The following is a 17481-nucleotide window of genomic DNA, read 5'->3' as shown; positions in this document are numbered from 1 at the left end:
ATCTATCTATCTATCTATCTATCTATCTATCTATCTTTATGTGCACTATGTAAACACATTAGCTAAAGACTGGCTCATTGTTAAAATAACCATCTTTCATAACGATATTTACGGATTTGCTGATTAGAGGCCCTTATTTCTGCGTTTTCGACAGTAAAATGAGAACAATGAGCTGCAGGCAGGAGACAGAGGAGGTTTTTCAGTCGGACAATGTCGCGTTTAACCTCCAAACACATTTAGCTGAGCTTCATTTAGTCCTAACGTGATAAAGCTTTGCTCCAGGGTGACAGCTGGCTGTGATGCGCCTATCCCTTTTTTTAAACATCAAAACTTCGAAAGCATCCAGGTTAGCCTCCTCTGCTGCGTTTGTTTGAATGTGCAGCAGAACCCTTGAGCTATACGACCCCACCAACCTGCTGAACTTACTGTGCTCTGAATTTTTGTGTGACACACGTTCACACACGCTCGGGGTGTGTGATAACCGACAAAAAGACAAACCAAACATCGGTTAAGCTCCTTAAATATTCAGGCAAAATCGTTGACTTTTATCTTTTAAAAATATGATGGTCAAATTAAAAAAACAACTTCTTTTTGTAGTATTTCTTTAAAGAATAGTCACAGTGATGATGTGTTTAAGCGCCCGAGGCAGGAAACCTGAACTATGACAGGTGATTAATGGGACAAACAACTCATTACTGCATCACCCATCAGCATCAAAACCATTTCATGCTCAAAACAGCAAAACAAAGCTGCAAAACCTGTTCATTTTTCTCTGCTGCTGATCGATCTTCTCTGTGAAACGCATCCCACCAGAACAACAGGCCGCAAACTACTGATTCTGTAACACATGCCTAACGTTTGCTGGGAAAGGACAGAGCAGCTTTACATCCACTTTACAAACAGTCACGATAAACGAGCTGCCAGCTGCATGTCAGAAAATGACTCTGGGATTGAGTCACATCTCAGCGGCGGTTCGAGCCGACATGTGATAAAGCGCAAAATCTTCGTACGATTGCAAAAGTCAGAAGGTAAATCAAGTGGACAGAGACATGTAGAGTATGTGGCATCTGCCTCTGTGTGACAGTGATACAGCCTGACTGTTGTTGTGTAACCAAAACCTCCTCAAACACAGACACACACTTGACCGGACACACGGATAATCCCTAAATTGTTAACACACAAAAAGTCTGACGTCCTTCGTGCACCAATGTGGGGTTAGTTTATACAAACTGAGAAATGTTTTGACAACAATTGGGTCCATTTCTGATAAATATGAAAGAAATATTAATTATTAGCTGAATAGTTGATGACGTGAGTTTTCACCGAATGCCACCATCACACCAATCATTTCACTTAAACACTTTATTTTTCTGTCGTTGTTTCTCTCCTATATAGAAATAAGAAGTTGAATAATAGCATGCTAGCTTCATCGTGAATTAAATACGTGGCAAATTGCAATAAAAGTGAGGAAACAAATACAACAACATGCGCTGGTCATATTTTCCTACTTTGTCCAAGAACTAGATTTAATACTCCTCAAAAACTCCTCACTGAATTCTCAGCAGCTTTCCAACTAAAGCATCATAACATGCTGGACATTCTATGAATTTAATGAAAAATAGTAAAATAGTCAATTAAAGACCACAAAGCTATGAACTAACCATGAACCCAAATGGAGTTTTAAATAAGATTAATTTAACCATTCAGCTGATAGAGGAACATGTGGCTGCCAAAACTCCAAAAGCAGAAAAAAATGTATATTTTAAGATCATCTTTAACTCCGACAAAGTTCAAAGCACAAAACTGAAACCTGCTATAAAAGGTAGGGAATAACAAAACATATATGTGAGTTTATTGTTTTTAGCTTGTGTTTGGACTGTGTTTTTATTTAGTGACTGGCAACTTTTCTTTTCTTTTTATCATCTAGGCTCATAGTAGAGTAGCTGAGGATCATCTACTGCCAAAATCTTCTCAAGACGTTCTCGAGGCCTCAGAAGACAGATGTTTTTTGTTAATAAAACGTTCCTGTAATGTGGCATTTTAACAAAGGTAGAACATTCTGCCGGCAGTGTTCTGAGGAATGTCGCTGCTGAGAACGTTCTTCTATAAAACAATTGAAGGATGTTCTCAGTGCAACATTCGGGAAACTGTTTAACGAACATTGCCTTCAAGAAGAACATTCTGGGAACTAAAATAACTTCAGACTGGAAGCTTTCTCAGAACGTTTTTACAGCAACAACAACAAATTCTGTCAACCACAATGAAAACATAAACCTTACAAACTGCATCAGCAACTGTGCAACATGTCTAGATTCTGTAAAACGCCCTCAGTCACACCTGAAGATTTCACATTTCATGATTTCCTCTCTGGGGACTTTTGGCGACGGTGGCCCCAGAAGCTAAAAGGTCACGAAGAAGAACATGTCGGTAACTCAGCTCCTGCAGCTGCTGTGTGTCCTGCTGACGTTTTCTTGTTGTTGCAGTTACTAGAGTGAAAAGATCACCAGTTGAGCATCAACGTGCGGGGCGACATGTGGAGGCCCCGCATGCCTGTAATCCATATGCACTCGCTGACTGTTCAGGAGTAAATCAAGTCGCAGGCCTTCGGGCGACACTGCCACATTGTGTAACGTCAAACCAGCGTGTATGTGCAACAGCTAAACACCTATCTCACACCTCTACCTGACTGTACAACTAACTGTACAGGGGAAGTAAACCAACATGTTTACATGCATCAGGGTTTCTTGTTGGGGATGAAAAAACCACACATTTGTTGCTCTTATAAATATGCATGTACACAAGGAGCTGTAGACAATGGCTGCTCACAAGAGATGCAGCACAGAGGGGGTGGGTGGGCACACACACATGTAAAAGCTTTCTTTCTTTTTTTATTCTCAACATGAGACGCAGACAATGAAAACTATGCTTTGGCTTCATGATTTTTAATGCATTCACTGAAAGCTGACAGAGGCACACAGTGTTTTCTCTGCAGCACCGCCTGTGTGTTTTCTTCTGGTTCTCTCAAGCCCAGAGTTGAAGCATGTTTTCTGTTGTGTTAGAAAACTAACAAAAACTCCTCAGAAAAGAGAAAAGTGAAGGAGAAAACTATTTACTAAAGCATGTGCCGCGTCGCTGCCATGTGCGTCAACGCAGTATTTCTGCCTCCACCACAGAAGGGGGTGTGTCGCTCTCTTTCTCTCTCCGGTTGTGATGGAGGGCTTACATAATTCAGCCCACCATCCAGTCGGTAGGTAGACCATCTCTCATCCAACCATCTCACTGGGCTGCCGCGCACGTGCATGTGAGTTAGGTGGGGTGAGAGTATTTGTCTCTCGCTCTCTGCCTCTCCACGCCCCCCGTCCCCCATCCCGGTGCTCCCATAGGCTCTGCGCAAAGGTAACAGAAAGACCGGGGGCTTTATAAACATCCACCGGGTTCGCTCTGCCTCGATGCTCGTTCCATTTCATCGTTTTTCTTTTCTTCTGTCTTGTTTTTTCCACCAGCACACACCAACATGCCCAGCAGATTTAAGAAGAACAGGCGTCGCTTGAGGAGGGCGGTAAGTGGTGGCAGGCGCGCTTTCTTCTTCATCCCACTCGGTGTTTATTCTCATCATACATCCAAAGTGTGCGTTTAAAATGCAAGTGGTTGTTTTAACTCCGTGCGTCTCTTCCCTCCTTTTTCCTCCAAAAAAACCCCCAATCTTGGCTTTTCGTTAACTGAACCATAACTAAAATTTTAAAAAAAAATGCTGCTGATATTGCCTGATGCAGAATACATGTTTGAGAATTAAGATCCTCAACGTGAGTTTAAATCCCCTGCACATCGATTTGAGTTTACTGAAATTCAATCCAACACTTATTTGACTCATTCTTACATTCTGCGTGTCTGCTGAGTGGAGAGGAACGCTCCACGATCCGTGCGTAAAATCTCGAAAATAATTATAAAATAATAAAATCCTAAACGAACTATGTTGAAATCACACAAATATTTTTTTTTATAGTAGCACTGCGTTTTGGATGCTTCTGGGATTATTATTAGATACAAGAGATGGAGAATTTGTTATCTTCTTGGCTTAACTCCTGTGCGCCATGCGCTCTCTCCGTGCGCTCTGGAGACTCCACGTTTACATATTTCCGTTGTTTGCTGTCGTGAAACGTGCCACCTTTTATTACATATACGAATATTTATTAAGCTTGCGACCAAAACATTCAGCACACGTGTAGTGCAGCTCAATGCAGCACAGTAATGAAACGCTGCTATGCTTCTTACATAATTCAATATATTGAAACATCATCGTCAATGTCAACATAATTGACATAAGTGACACCTTCCCCCTCCCCACGTTTCTTACGCAACTCGAAGAAATTTTTAACTTTTGAACATTCAGTGCCCGAAAAAGAAGGGGAGGGTGTGGCTGAGAGGGGAGGGGTGTACGAAGAGTGAGAAAGTAACACAGAAGCTCCAGTTTCTCAAAGGCCATGGGTTACTCCATCACCCAACGCTGCTCTCTGGGATTTCATTCCCAGTCATAATGATTCAACCTTTCAAATGTTGTTTAACTTTTAAAAAAACAAAACAAAGATCACCACTAAAGAAGGATGACTTGAAGCCTCAGTCCTCTTGCTCTGCCAAGACTTCTCAGTATGGACTTCTTGTGGCATTCCCCCACTAAACTCCCCCCCAGCTCCGTCTGTAAGCCTCTGGCTGACCGGCCAGCCTGTGCCTCTCAGCACCACAACTGTATTTGGTAATGTGTTGACTAGAGGAATGTCTTGCATTAGTTTTGCCAGATTGGAGTCTGCACAGTCTCCCTCATTCTCTCAGCGTCTGCCACTGACACTCAGATAAAAATGGCCCCCTGAAGTCATTCACGGCTCTGTGTTATCACCGCTTCTCTCAGCGATATCAGAGCCCGGGAAGAGAAAGGACACTTGAAGACGTCTCGCTGAGTGCACCTATTTGGCCACACATGCCTTTCCGTGTGTGTTCCATGCAGCCCGAGGAGCACAGAAAATGACTTGACATTGATTTGTTACTCTGTGGTCGTGAGGTTTGAGTTTTGACATATCAAGCTATTCATTTGCAAAGATGAGGGAGGGGTTGTTTTGACGGCAGCTAACTGGACATACGCTCCTACACACCCATGCTCTGCTGGCTTACAGCACTGGTCCAACACTGCGAATGCCTAACTGGCTGTCGGCCTAACAAAAGCATTTTCGGGGAGTGATTGTAACCTGATTATAACCTGATTATGATGTGATTAGGCCCACTGTCTGGCCCGCGGGGCGCCCATCAGTGCTGCTGACTCGCATGGTTTCCGTTCCCGCTTCACCAGACCTGTCAGGACCGCTCTGATTCAACTAATTAGCTCCCATTATCTAACTAGCTTTGTTGGGCCCACTCCCAGTTATACCCCTCCCTCCAGCAGTCTGCACTCCCTAAAACCTCCATTAAAGCCTGAGGGGGTTTTGTCCAGAGCTGAAAAACATTTTGGACCTGGCTGGGATGGCATGTCTGGTATTCCTGCTGAGAGAAGTGTGCTAGAATGAGCCACAGCCTGACAACAACATCAGTATCTGGACACAGTATAGGCCTCCGTAGCTTTCTCACCTCTTAAACTCACATTCGTCTCCATTTCTTTGCATTTTATCTTCATCCTCTGACATTTTCAACAACTTTTGGGGGCAACTATAACTTAAGTGTCACTTTATTCGTGTAAGTATCCTCATTTTTTTGCCCTTTCCCCCCAAGTTTTAAGGATCAGTCACTTGAGAGGGAGGATAAATTCAAGTTACAGTAAACTAGTGCCAGTTAATGTGTCGAGTCACAGCTGCATGATGAATGCATTCAAATAAACTGAAGTGGTTCCTCCCACTCAATGACAGAACCACAATCACTAACCCAGATGTTTTTGTGTCTTTCCACCTTTGCAGGCGGCCCACAGGAGATTCCTTGAAGAGCAGCATGCCGGCAACCCGCCGATCAAAGCCGGTCCCGGCATCGCAGTTCTTGCGCCCCCTGCAGCGACCCAAAAGAAAGCGGCTAAAACTCCAGCACCAGCCCCGCAAAAGATCCCAGAGGTCGTTCCTGTCGCTGTGCCCGTTGTGGAGACCCCTAAAGTAGAACCAAAACCAGTTGTGAAAGAACCTGTCGCAGAACCCGTCCCTGTTGCGGTACCGGCACCAGAACCTGAGCCTGTTTTGGTGGAACAGACTCCAGCAGTAGTTGAGATTGAAGTCCCAGCGCCCGTCATCGAAGAAGCACCCGTCATCGAAGAAGCACCAGTCGAAGAAGCACCAGTCGAAGAAGCACCAGTCGTCGAAGAAGCACCAGTCGTTGAAGAAGCACCAGTCGTCGAAGAAGCACCAGTCGTGGAGATTCCACCAGTGGAGCCTCCTGCAGTCGAAGCCGCTGTAGAACAGGAGGTCGAAGCCGTCATTCCCGAAACAGAACCAGTACCTGAGGTGAGAATCTTTTTTATTAAACCATCGTTAATGTTGAGTGCTGACTCAAATAGAGATTCTATCCTCAGTCATTGGAGCCTTATTGCGAAACACACAGATGCTTTGGTTCCTCTGTTAGCTTTAGGAGTCACCTCTGACCTTTTCTTACATCCCATCAAGCTGGTTTCTTCTCAACGACTGCTGTGTCGGGTTCAGCGTTTCACATTTTAAATTAGCTCGGCCGGGTTCCATATAGCCTCTGGTTTTCAGGGAAGAGACGGAGTTTGTCAGCGTGAGTTTGCGTTGGGACCAGTTTAGACGGCTTTAGGTCAAACTGTGTTTGCTGTGGCCTGCTCCTTATGGGAGAAGGGAGGCGGAATCGGTGTGAAGCAGAGGGAACAACATGTTCCATTTAGCTCAGAGGTGGAGAGCAGGGGAGAGATTGAAGGCTACATCAGTGGGAGACTTTCTCAGCATACATTATACATTACCACCTACATTTAAACGTCTCGCAGCACGTGCTTGTCTTTAAAGTCTTGCTTCTTTTGAACGCAGTAAGAGAGAATATATTGGAACGTAAGAGCTGTTTGCGTGTAATGGGATGAAGTTTTTGCTGTTGTTTTAGAAGAAAAGGTAGTTTAGATTTAATACGCTCTATCACACGTGTGCCGCTTTGGTAAAACATGCTGCCATCAGTGTTGGTTTTGTTGTGTCCTCTGTTTTGCACAAATTCTAAATCTATACACATGTTTACTTTACACAGAGCTTAGTTTATAATTTAAAAAAAGCAATTCACTAAATAATAACGCGGCCCAACGTTGTTTTTATCCTCCAAATCTGTAAATCCTGCGAGCTGAGCGACTGTGGTCACGTGAGCTTTGTGCCATGCAGCCGTCATGCGTACACGCTGGGAACAGAATGTTCTCTTTTGGCCAGTAAACTGCACATACATGTACAACCTGTGTGTCTGAACTCAGGGCACACACACACACACACTTGAGTCATGGTCTCGTTTCCCAATAACTGAGCCACGACCACATATGGAGCACGCTCTCACTTGTGTGTTAGCGCGCACGTGAGCTCAGGATGGCACCCGAGCCTTTTACGAGAGGAGATGCTATTAGCGCCGCGGTCAGCGCTCTCCGGTGTCTCTTGGGTCATCTCGTCCAGTTCACTTGTTTGTCACTTCCTTTGGAGGTTTGGCTCGTCACCTTTAACCCATAAGGCTTAGACTCTACCCGCGGAGCTACACGGGGTCCATAAGGAGGTTTCTATAGGAGATGGGCAGCCCGTCATTATGTAGTTGTACGCTGTGGCGGTATCCTCCCCCCTCTGTCCCTTCGCCTCCCTCCTCCTCCTCCTCCTCCCCTCTCCCACCCCACCCACCTCTCCTTTTCCTCCTCTCCTTCCTCTCTTTCTCTCGGCTCCTTCACTGCTTGCAGATGTGCCCGATTCAGCTCAGATGCACAGAAACTGAACACGCAGACACTCGTGAGGCTGAACACTCGTCCACGCTGACCGTAGCTGCAAACACATACTGTAGCAGTTTCTTTATATATATTCATATGTGGTGCAAGTCAGTTTTTACTTGATCTATTTATTAACTTTTTGAGAGACTTTGCAAGCTATTCCACTGAGCCTCATCGAAGCCTCCGTCCTGCACTTGACCCTGTGCGAGCCGCCGTTTGGTCACTTTGCTGGTAGATTGTAGAATCAGATCAGGCATAAATGGGGCTCGTGTTCAGCTGGCTTTGGGGCCAAAAAGAGGCCCCGCTGCTCCTGGATGTCGCCACGGAGGCTCAGGTGAGTATAAACCCGCCACTCAACCCACAGACCCGCTGAGTGTGTTTGGTTTTTGCGTGGCCTGGAGCGATGGTGGGTGCGGCTCCTGGTGAGGCTGAACATTTTGTACCCTTTTGCGTCCCCCCCCCCCCCCCCCCCCACCACGCTACTCCTACAGCCACTCCTCCTACTCCTGCCCCCCTTCTGTTCATTAACCCTCTTTCCCTTGTAAATTTGCTCTCCCTCGACACCCTTCCTTCCCTCCCACCACTTCCTCCTTGTCTCTTCTTCCTCACTCCTTCACTCTCTCCATCCTCCCCCAGCCCTCTCGTCCATTCCTGTCCTATGACAGCGCATGAAGGCCTCGTTGGCTTCTTGCGCCCACCACGTGCACTTGCTCATCTTCGCGTCGTCCTTTGTACCATTGGTTCTTTGCTGGGGGTGCTGGGAGGAGACAGTGTTGGGGGAAGGTGGAATATTTAGCTCCATGTTGGGAGGTGAAGGGGTGCCTGTTGAAGTGTGTATCTGTGCATGTGTGTAGCCGAGCCTTTGGTATTTGAGCGCTGAAGAATAGCTTAAGCAGACAGCTGTCACAACCTTTTTAAAGTCTGTGACAAATTTCCAGCGAAGGGATGTCTCGGGGTTCATTTGCTTTCAGTGGAAGCGCTAATTACAACGTGCCTCCGAATGATGGCGACGCACTTTTTCTTTTGTCAGATTTGACGTGACGGCCAGAGAAAGAGAGAAAATAGCACAAACAAAAAAAATGTGACTTGACACTTTTATGGACTTAGCTGGAAAAATGAGCAGCTTGTGGCAGAACACGTGAGGTTAGGACCCCTAACCCTCCTCCCCCCCCAGTGTCAGACCTTCGTCCACACATGCAGCCCTCCCCACATTTCCTGGCAACTTTTATAGGTTTGTTTTCTAAGACGCTATTGAGCATTGTTAGCCCAGCCGTTGACTTTTGCACAGAGAACTGGCAAAACACCCTCCTCTGTGTTTTACTGTTTGCTTGACATCACTTTGACAGCTTCTCTTTACAGTCCACAAAGCCCTTTTTATTTACTTTTCTTGGCATATCGTGATGGAAGACAGCATCATTTGGTAGTCGTCCTGAAAAAAAAACCTTCCAAAATGAGAATATGTGCGAGTGTTTGTGTGTGTGCGTTCATGTGTGACGATTTGAACACAGAGTTGAGTACACCGTGTCCTTTGGGTTAAACGATCTGTTTGGAAGGCAGCTGCCCCCAGATCAGATTCGATTTGTGCTGAATTTGCCTTTTCATTGGACTGGTGATGCTGGATCTGTATGCAGATCAGTTTGGTACACAGTGTTCTGGTGCTTGGACAAGCTGGAGGGGGGTGTGTACGCTGTGTGTATAGGAAGGCCTATAGCCCACCTCGCTCCCGCTTTCCTTCCCTCCTCCTCTCTCTCCCCTATACCATCCCTCCGAGGCCATAGCTGGAGTTTATATTTACCCTTCTCAACTATACGTGCATATTTGCCCACTTGGCCCTTTGTTCACAACTTGTTAAACTCCCAGAGGGCAGGGAGCCTCCCAGCAGCACCGCACAGAGGTGGAGGTGGAGGTGGAGGTGGAGGTGGTCAAGCAACGTGAGCATTTGTTTTGCTCCGTTTCGATGATTCTGGCCAACGAGTGAGTCTCAGAAGCAGCATGCAAGCAGCAGACTTGTCCTACATCGAAGCAGAACTGGCACAAGACAGCATAAATAATTTACTGTCGGACGATGAAGACTTACAATATTTATGCGGTGCCCCGTGCAAATGCCACTTTGGCTCAGCTCACTCGGCTGCACAGTGGGCGAAGCCAGCGGCCACTTAGGCTGCACGCTGCGCCAACGCTGGATTTGTGGTTAAATGTGGGGGACTTTCAACATCATCGGAGTGTTTTTGGAACCATTCTCAGGAAATTCAACACCTCTGGCAGTAATTGGAACAATACTGTAATCAAATACTTATTAAAAAAATGATCCTAAAGCAGTGCCAACAGCATGTCCTCACATTGTGGTGAATATGTAATGACTTGGTCAAAGGCGTGTCAGCAGCACAAAGGTTTGTCTTTATAACTGGCAGCATCATGAACAGATAATAAAAGATGCAATTAAAGATGTGGGAGTTTTACATTTGTGTGGGTTTTGTGGAGAAAGAAAGTGGTAGCAAGGACAGATTTAATGATGTATGTCTTCATCATACTGAGGCGCTGAGGAGAAGGCGTAACAAATAACCGCTGTTCATTTACTCGTACCACTGGTGATTGTTGTCCTTTCCGTTTCTGCACAACTGCAAGCAGTGTGCGCTTGTGCTGTTAGACTCTAAGTCCATATTTACGATGTGAAAACGTTCTAATTTCGGCGAACCTGCTCAGACTCTCGCTGCGGTTTCTCTGTGAAGTGCCTGCAGGCAGCTCCAGTTTGGCTAACAAACGGTTGTGCTGAAGATCATTTTGCTCTGGGCTCATTTTTCAGGCTGCCGTGTGCGCCCCTCCAAAGCTTGGCCTTTAAAAAGTCAGAAAACAAGCCTGCAGTGTAACATGAGGCAGGTATATTTAACCGCCTAAGAGGCTTGTTAGTGTGTGCCTTTATTAAACGAGATGACTTTTTACCAACTGTTTTATTAAATCCGTGCTCTGCCTTATAATTGTTTTGCCTATGTGCGAATTAACTCGTCTCCCTTTTTCCATCGTAGGTCATACCCCCCGCTGAGGTTCCAGTGGTTGTTCCTGCTGAGACGGAGGTAAAACAAACTTTTATGCACAGAAACCACCTTTACTGTGACTGAGCAGTATATATTTGAGGGCGTAGCTGACAGGTAGATTAGACAGGTGTGAATGACTGGAGCATAACTCAACACGACACAAGCTGCTTTTTGACAAGCTTGCACAACTTCAGGCCCCTTGAAGAGGCCCCATTTGCTGCAGAACAACATAGCTGAACCTTGAGGAGTCACTTGTCAAATTACAAGTTTCTCTGCAAACTTCTTTCGGTTTAAAAACAACGCTTTAAATAATTAACGCCACAAAACAACAGCTGTCCTGCTCCATTCACCTTTTTTGAATCAAATAAAGTGACGAAAAATCACTGGTCTCATTAATTAGTTGCCATTTGCTCTTTAAAAATGTACAACATTTTGTCTGTGTAATGCTTTTTCTTACACCAGAACTGTCCCGGAAATGACAGCATGCAGTAAAACAGAGCGACACAGAGTTTCCAGTCACGTTTTATAAGTTCATAGCTGCAGCAGCTGGACAGGAGACAATCCTTTCAATAGAAAAGCGCTGAAAAATTCCCGTGAGCTCGGCTTCACACTTCATGAATAACGCTGTGCCTCGAGTCTCTTTCTCTTATATAACACAGATCACAATCTGGTTCAGCTACTCGAAACGTTTACGTGAAAAAAACGACTAAGAATGAAGCTTTTCTTCATTAATCTGTGAGCTGCTCGGTGCAGAAAGGATTCCACTGATGTGTTTTACGCAGCAAGACAGAATAAAAAAGCAGAAAATTGCAGGTATTAAGAGTTTTTATGAGGCACTGTAATTAGCATGAAAGCGGCTATTAGGCAGCTAATCCACATCCTCATTTAAATATGATCATAAGACTGCTTGAAGCTTTGTGCTCCGCTTAAGAGGGAACACCCATCGCTTTCATTCTGTTATCCATCGTTTGATCACTTTATCCTGTCGTTCTGCTCTGAGCTGTGTTATTTGTCGCTCTCCAACAGATTCAGACAGTTGACACGACAGTTATACAGACAGAGACTGAACAGGTAAGAGTTTATGGTCTTATAATTATAAATGCAGATGTTTTGGTAATGCATGTTCAGTACGTGTGATTGTGTCGTGTGACATGTTGCCCAGGGAGAGAAAAAAACCTGACATTCAATAATCTTATGGGCAAGTTTTTCATCGTCCAGCTGCATGTTGCATGGTGTTCTTACCGTGTGCCGTGTCCATCTTGCATGTGCAGACGTTTGACGTGTGTGAGCCAGAGACTGAAGTGGAGGCTGAGGCCGTGGCAGAGGCTGAAGCCGTGGAGGCTGAGGCCGTGGCGGAGGAAGACACTGTGACCGAGGTGGAGGTGGTGATCCCAGAAGATATCGTCATACCGGAGCCTGAAATAGAAATAACCGAAGAACCGGCGGTGGAAGTGATCAGCAGCGAACCAGAGCCCGCTGAAGCCGAAGCCGATGCCGTTGCAGACGAGGTGGTTACAGAGACTGTCGCTGAATCAGTAGTGGAAGTAATCTCAGAGGTACCTGAGCCCGAACAAGTGACTGAAGCAGTCGTCAGTCCTGCAGCTCCAGCTGAGGAGGAGGAGGAGGAGGAGGGAGACGATGAAGGTGAAGTAGAAGTACTGGTTGAAGAAGATGCACCTGAAGTCCCTGCTGAGCCCGTTACGATGCCAGAGGTGCCACCTGATTAAAATATTCTCCTCTTCTTTCTCTTTGTGCAGAGTATTACGATGCATGTCCTGCTTCTATTGTGTGATCATTCATCGTTTGTGCACAGCATGTCCTGTTCAAGTGTGTTTATCAGTAGATGAGCAAGCAGGTGGACGAAGGTTAAACCTTCTCAGTGGATACATCAGATTTTCTTACATGTTGTCATTTGTGTCCTGTATGTGTTTTGTTTCCATCAGGATGCTCTGGTCCAGTCTGTGGAAGTCCCAGTGGTGAGTCTTCTTTCTTTCCCCCCATTAAAAAATCTAATTTTCCTACATGTTTCTCATTACTTTTGGATCATTAGTACATCAGTACCTGTTGTCTCACCAGGTGCCGGACACCATCCCCGAGGCTCTGGTAGAAGAGGCCGAACCCGTCGTCACTGAAACCAAAGAGGTAAAATCTAAAGTTGCAGTCAAATAGATCATCTGCACATCATAAAATCATGGTTATGCTGTCGCACAGTCTCATTTACTCACTTTAAAATCCTGAGTGCTTACGGCGTGGAACCCTTTCTGTCTCCTCCTGTCATCCAGGCTGTTGCTGACACGCTGGTTGATGACTTTGTCGTCACAGAATCTGTCTCAGCAGTCGAGGTTGCCATTGCTGAGTCTGCTGCAGCGATCGAGCAGGTGAGAACTGCAGTTGTTGTTAGATTTGGCATTTCATTGACACGGGCTGCAAGGTGGCTCAGTGGATAGCACTCCCGGGATCTTCCTGCGTGGAGTCTCCATGTTCTCCCCATGCAGCGTGGGTTCTCTCCGGGTTCTCCAGCTTCCTCCCACAGTCCAGAAACCATTCAGTAACACTTTCTTCCAGCTGAAACAGATCTGAGCTGTAAATAAATCAAGTGGTGACTCAGGGCCTGTGGCCACCAGGTGGCAGAGTGCTACAGCAAAAGCAGGGCAGCAGTATCACTGTATAAGTAATCCACTGTCAGAACATCCATCCATCATCTCTACACCTTCATCCTCACCAGGGTCATGGGGGGCTGGAGTCTATCCCAGCTGACTCAGGGTGAAGGCAGGTTCACCTGGACAGGTAACCAGTCTATCACAGGGCTACACTTAGAGACAGACAACCAAGCACACTCACATTCACACCTACGGACAATTTACAATCACCAATTAACCTCAGCATGTTTCTGGACTGTGGGAGGAAGCCGGAGAACCCGGAGAGAACCCACGCTGCACGGGGAGAACATGGAGACTCCACGCAGAAAGATCCCAGGTGTTCTCACCGGGACGCTCTAGCTGCGAGGTGCTAACGATGCTAACCACCGAGCCACCTTACAGCCCAAACTATCAAACCAGGGTCATTTTATTTAATTAAATCAGTTTAATCAGTTGTGTGCACTGAAACAGCCGTCGTTAATTGGAACGAGCAGGACGATTGTGTTTTCTGTTATTCACGTCATGTTAATTTAATGTGTCTGTTCTCAGTCAGTGTTTCCTGATGCATTCTTCCCTCTGTGATCATTTTAGGAGATCGTGGCCCCCGTCGAACCCCCCAGCACCCAAACAGAATCCATGGATGTGACTCCTGCTGAGCCTGAGCCTGAGCCTGAGCCTGAGCCTGTCGCTGTACCTGCAGAGGAAATGATCATCGTAAGCTGCTGTCCTCACAGTTCCACACGGTTTTTAAAACACATGTGTGATAATGAACTCCCAGATGATGAAGGTCTGCTGAATGTTTCTACGGGTTTCTGTCTCCTAACCTCCGTCTCTTCTCTCTGTTCCTTCCAGGACGCTGCTACTGAGCAGAAATGTCTGAATATCCTGTCAGAGGAACCTAAACCAGAACTCTGTGACATGCCGTGTCAGATGCAGCTCGCCGTCGAGTCCGTGCAGCTCGGCTCAGTGGTAAATGAATTTGATTGAAATAAAAATCATCGTGTTCAACAAAAGCCATAATTGAACCCAGGAGGGAAGTTTCAGATGCTGCAATTCAAGGACAGAAAACAGGAAAAAGTAAACCTATAAATAAATATCAGGAATTCCTGTGTGACTTTTTGTCCCAGTTATTTTATCCTCTGATCTGCGAACCTGCAGGCGGGTTTAAAAGGCCTGGTATCGCTTGGAAAATGGCCAAACTTATGTGTAAAAACCAGAAGAATCAGAGGCTTTAAACTTCCATTTTTCTTTTTTTTTAATGATTGATGGCAGAATAACTTTGTGATTCTGCAGAAAAGACGTGTTTGAGTCTAAAATGAGAAAGATTCTTGGGGTTGACATGGTTTAAATAAATATTGATAAAGTTCCAGCCTTATTCAGGTGAATGCTGTTCAGAGTTTCGATGTGACACCGTGCTGATCTGATCTAACGTCTGGTTTCAGGAGCTGTCGGTGGAGGCGGCGATGAACGGACACATCGTTCCAGAGGTCTCCATCGAGGGCTAAAGTCACAACGCACAGCTTGGAGAAAAAAAAAAGTTTTTTTCTTTGTAAGTCTCTCACGAATCAGTGCTCCGTAATATAAACTGGATCTCATGTCTCTGCTCTCATCCTGCTGTTAACCCTTTAACGCCATCCCTCTGCCTCTTCCAGATTCCCCTTTGGTTGTTTTTAGGACTCAAAGCTTTACAGGGAGTCGGCCGGCTGACCTTCTCATTTTTTACGGCTTAGGAACAGAACCGCCAGGAAATCGAAGGGACATCCACACTTTGAAGTGCCTTTCCTGCCCTGGTTTCTGTTAAAACATCAAACCAGATGTCACAATACGGCTGCGTTCAAGGCGGCACAGCGGACTGGTGGAAACAAACATATCGTGGCTCCTCTTAATCTTTCCCCTTCCCCAAAACCACATACACTTCATTTTTCTATTGGCAGTGGAAGCAGAAGTGCTCGAGAGATGACGAGATGAGTCTCTCCAGGACATCTGCGTCCGCACGGCAGACACTCTGCATGTGAACACTGTAGCATCGATGACTGTGCCTGCAGTTCCTACTCAGACCTTTGTATATAAGAGGGGAAGCAACTTGTGTCGTTTTTATTACTTGTTTCACTGATTTCGCTTACCAGGGTCTATTTACCATCAGAGAGACACAAATTTCCCCTTAAGCCTCCTTTTCTGTCTCCTCCTCTGTCCTCCAGCTCTCTCTGCTACTGCTAAGGCTAGTGTGATGCTAGACGCTAGGATTCTAGGAGCCTGGAGAGCGACCAGAGTTTGAGTGGATGAGCTCATTTTCTGTTTCTTTTTGTCTTGTTTTGTTTTTCACCTTCTCCTTTTGTAATTCATTTTGTATAGAGCGTATGATGGGCTACAGTTTTGTGTTCAAAGCCAGAGGAGGGGAGTCTAGTGTGATCGGATGATTACTGTCGAGCTGTTGATGGGCTGACGTGACCTTTGAAATAAAGCTGTATCTCATCGTGATGCTGGAGTGTGCGTTTCATTTAATAATGCTTCTCCTGATTCTAAATCAGCCGAATGTGTGAGTGTGTGTGGTTTGTCTGTCTGTGATGGATGAACTAGTGAACTGTCGTTTCTTTCTTACTTATTTAAAAACATACAGTTAGAGGAGTGAGTCTGAAACACATCAGCGCCGTTAAGAGAGATTCTAAATAGAAGCTTAACCTCTTAAGACCTGGTGTCCACATGNACTTTCTGTTATGTTGTAATTTTACCAACATGGCTGACCAGTTTTAACAGACTCTTCGAGATGCCGCTGCTCCAAAACGAGTTAGCTTGCAAAATATGTAGAAATTGGAAATTAGCCGAACTGTCAAAAACAACAAACAAAAACTAGCACTAATAAAATGATTGTACAAATAAAATATGGTGAGAATCTGGCATTATATGTTTAAAAAAAAAACAAAAAAAACCCAGAGGAATATTGTGATGTTCAAAAACAGCAAAAACTAAAAATAACAGCAAATATCTGTGTTTCCAAAAATATTATATATATATATATTTAACATATTTGTATTTGCTTTATTTATTTTTTTCCTCTGCTATTTAATTAGATCAACCATCCATCCATCGTCTCTACACCTTAATCCTCACTAGGGTCATGGGTCATTTAAAAAATGCATACCAAACAAGAGCTCAGGTCTTAGAAGTTAAATATGTCACATGTTGGTTCTATGTTCCAGTTTACAACTTATTAAAGAACCCAGTGCTTCTTTCTGTCCCATGAAAAATTATCAGTAAAACCAATTTTTGATCACAAACGACAGAAGCAGCTGAAGGAGGCACAGAATTAACCGGTTAAAGCTTTAGAGATGATATCTACGATTATATGTGGGGGAAAATAACATGAGAGTGAATAACATGCAGGGTTTGACCACTACGACACCAGTAAAGTAAATCTTATGTTAGCTCAGACGTCTTCCTGTGAGGATGGTCATGTGTTCAGCCTTCAACGTCCCTCTCTGGTTGTTAATTAAACCCTAAATACTCCCCCATGTGTAGCAGGTTTACAGAATTTCTTTCCATTACAATAATCCCTTCATGCTTTAAAATGACTTAGATGTAGTGTCACACCATCAGCCTGCTTCACTCGCTGCACCTCGAGCACACCAGCTCTACTCTGGTCCAATACTGTAAAGCTATTCAGGGCAAAACATGGTGGCAGGTTGTAATACTGGAGCAGTTCATGCCCAAGCAGGTTAGTTATTCAACCATCCATCCATTTTCTATACACCGCTTTATCCTCATTAGGGTCGCGGGGGGGCTGGAGCCTATCCCAGCCTACTTAGGGCGAAGGCAGGGGACACCCTGGACAGGTAACCAGTCCATCGCAGGGCCGGTTAGTTATTCATATAAAATGATAAAAACCTGAATTCATGTT

At 45.2% G+C, this 17481-nt stretch overlaps 1 protein-coding gene across 4 annotated transcripts; it reads left to right on the top strand.

The window, feature by feature from the left end:
* Positions 1–3288: 3288 nt before the first annotated feature.
* Positions 3289–16064, top strand: LOC103358525 (calphotin-like). 4 transcript variants are annotated; one of them, XM_008283529.1, is made up of 13 exons: positions 3289–3396; positions 3504–3559; positions 5937–6467; positions 10939–10986; positions 11974–12018; positions 12219–12659; positions 12891–12923; positions 13024–13089; positions 13230–13325; positions 14178–14300; positions 14439–14555; positions 15029–15135; positions 15239–16064. In XM_008283529.1, exons 2-12 carry the CDS (start codon positions 3515–3517, stop codon positions 15089–15091), a joined length of 1608 nt encoding a protein of 535 aa, XP_008281751.1. In that variant the 5' UTR covers positions 3289–3396; positions 3504–3514; the 3' UTR covers positions 15092–15135; positions 15239–16064. The 4 variants fall into 4 exon arrangements, with proteins under 4 accessions (XP_008281751.1, XP_008281750.1, XP_008281752.1 ...); XM_008283528.1 differs by lacking the exon at positions 3289–3396 and having other exon boundaries at positions 3444–3559; XM_008283530.1 differs by lacking the exons at positions 3289–3396; positions 12219–12659 and having other exon boundaries at positions 3444–3559.
* Positions 16065–17481: the final 1417 nt, after the last annotated feature.

The sequence above is a fragment of the Stegastes partitus genome, unplaced genomic scaffold (genome assembly GCF_000690725.1).
Source record: "Stegastes partitus isolate 25-593 unplaced genomic scaffold, Stegastes_partitus-1.0.2 Scaffold317, whole genome shotgun sequence".
In the NCBI taxonomy this organism is placed as follows: Eukaryota; Metazoa; Chordata; class Actinopteri; family Pomacentridae; genus Stegastes; species Stegastes partitus.
This window is presented reverse-complemented; position numbering and strand designations above follow the sequence as displayed.

What these genes read in the sequence shown, in the direction of transcription:
- LOC103358525 (XM_008283529.1), top strand. Translation starts at nt 3,515, where the DNA reads ATGCCCAGCAGATTTAAGAAGAACAGGCGTCGCTTGAGGAGGGCG. An exon ending in AAACAGAACCAGTACCTGAG is followed by an intron (nt 6,468 to 10,938) that starts GTGAGAATCTTT and finishes TTTCCATCGTAG; the next exon opens with GTCATACCCCCCGCTGAGGT. An exon ending in CTGCTGCAGCGATCGAGCAG is followed by an intron (nt 13,326 to 14,177) that starts GTGAGAACTGCA and finishes TGATCATTTTAG; the next exon opens with GAGATCGTGGCCCCCGTCGA.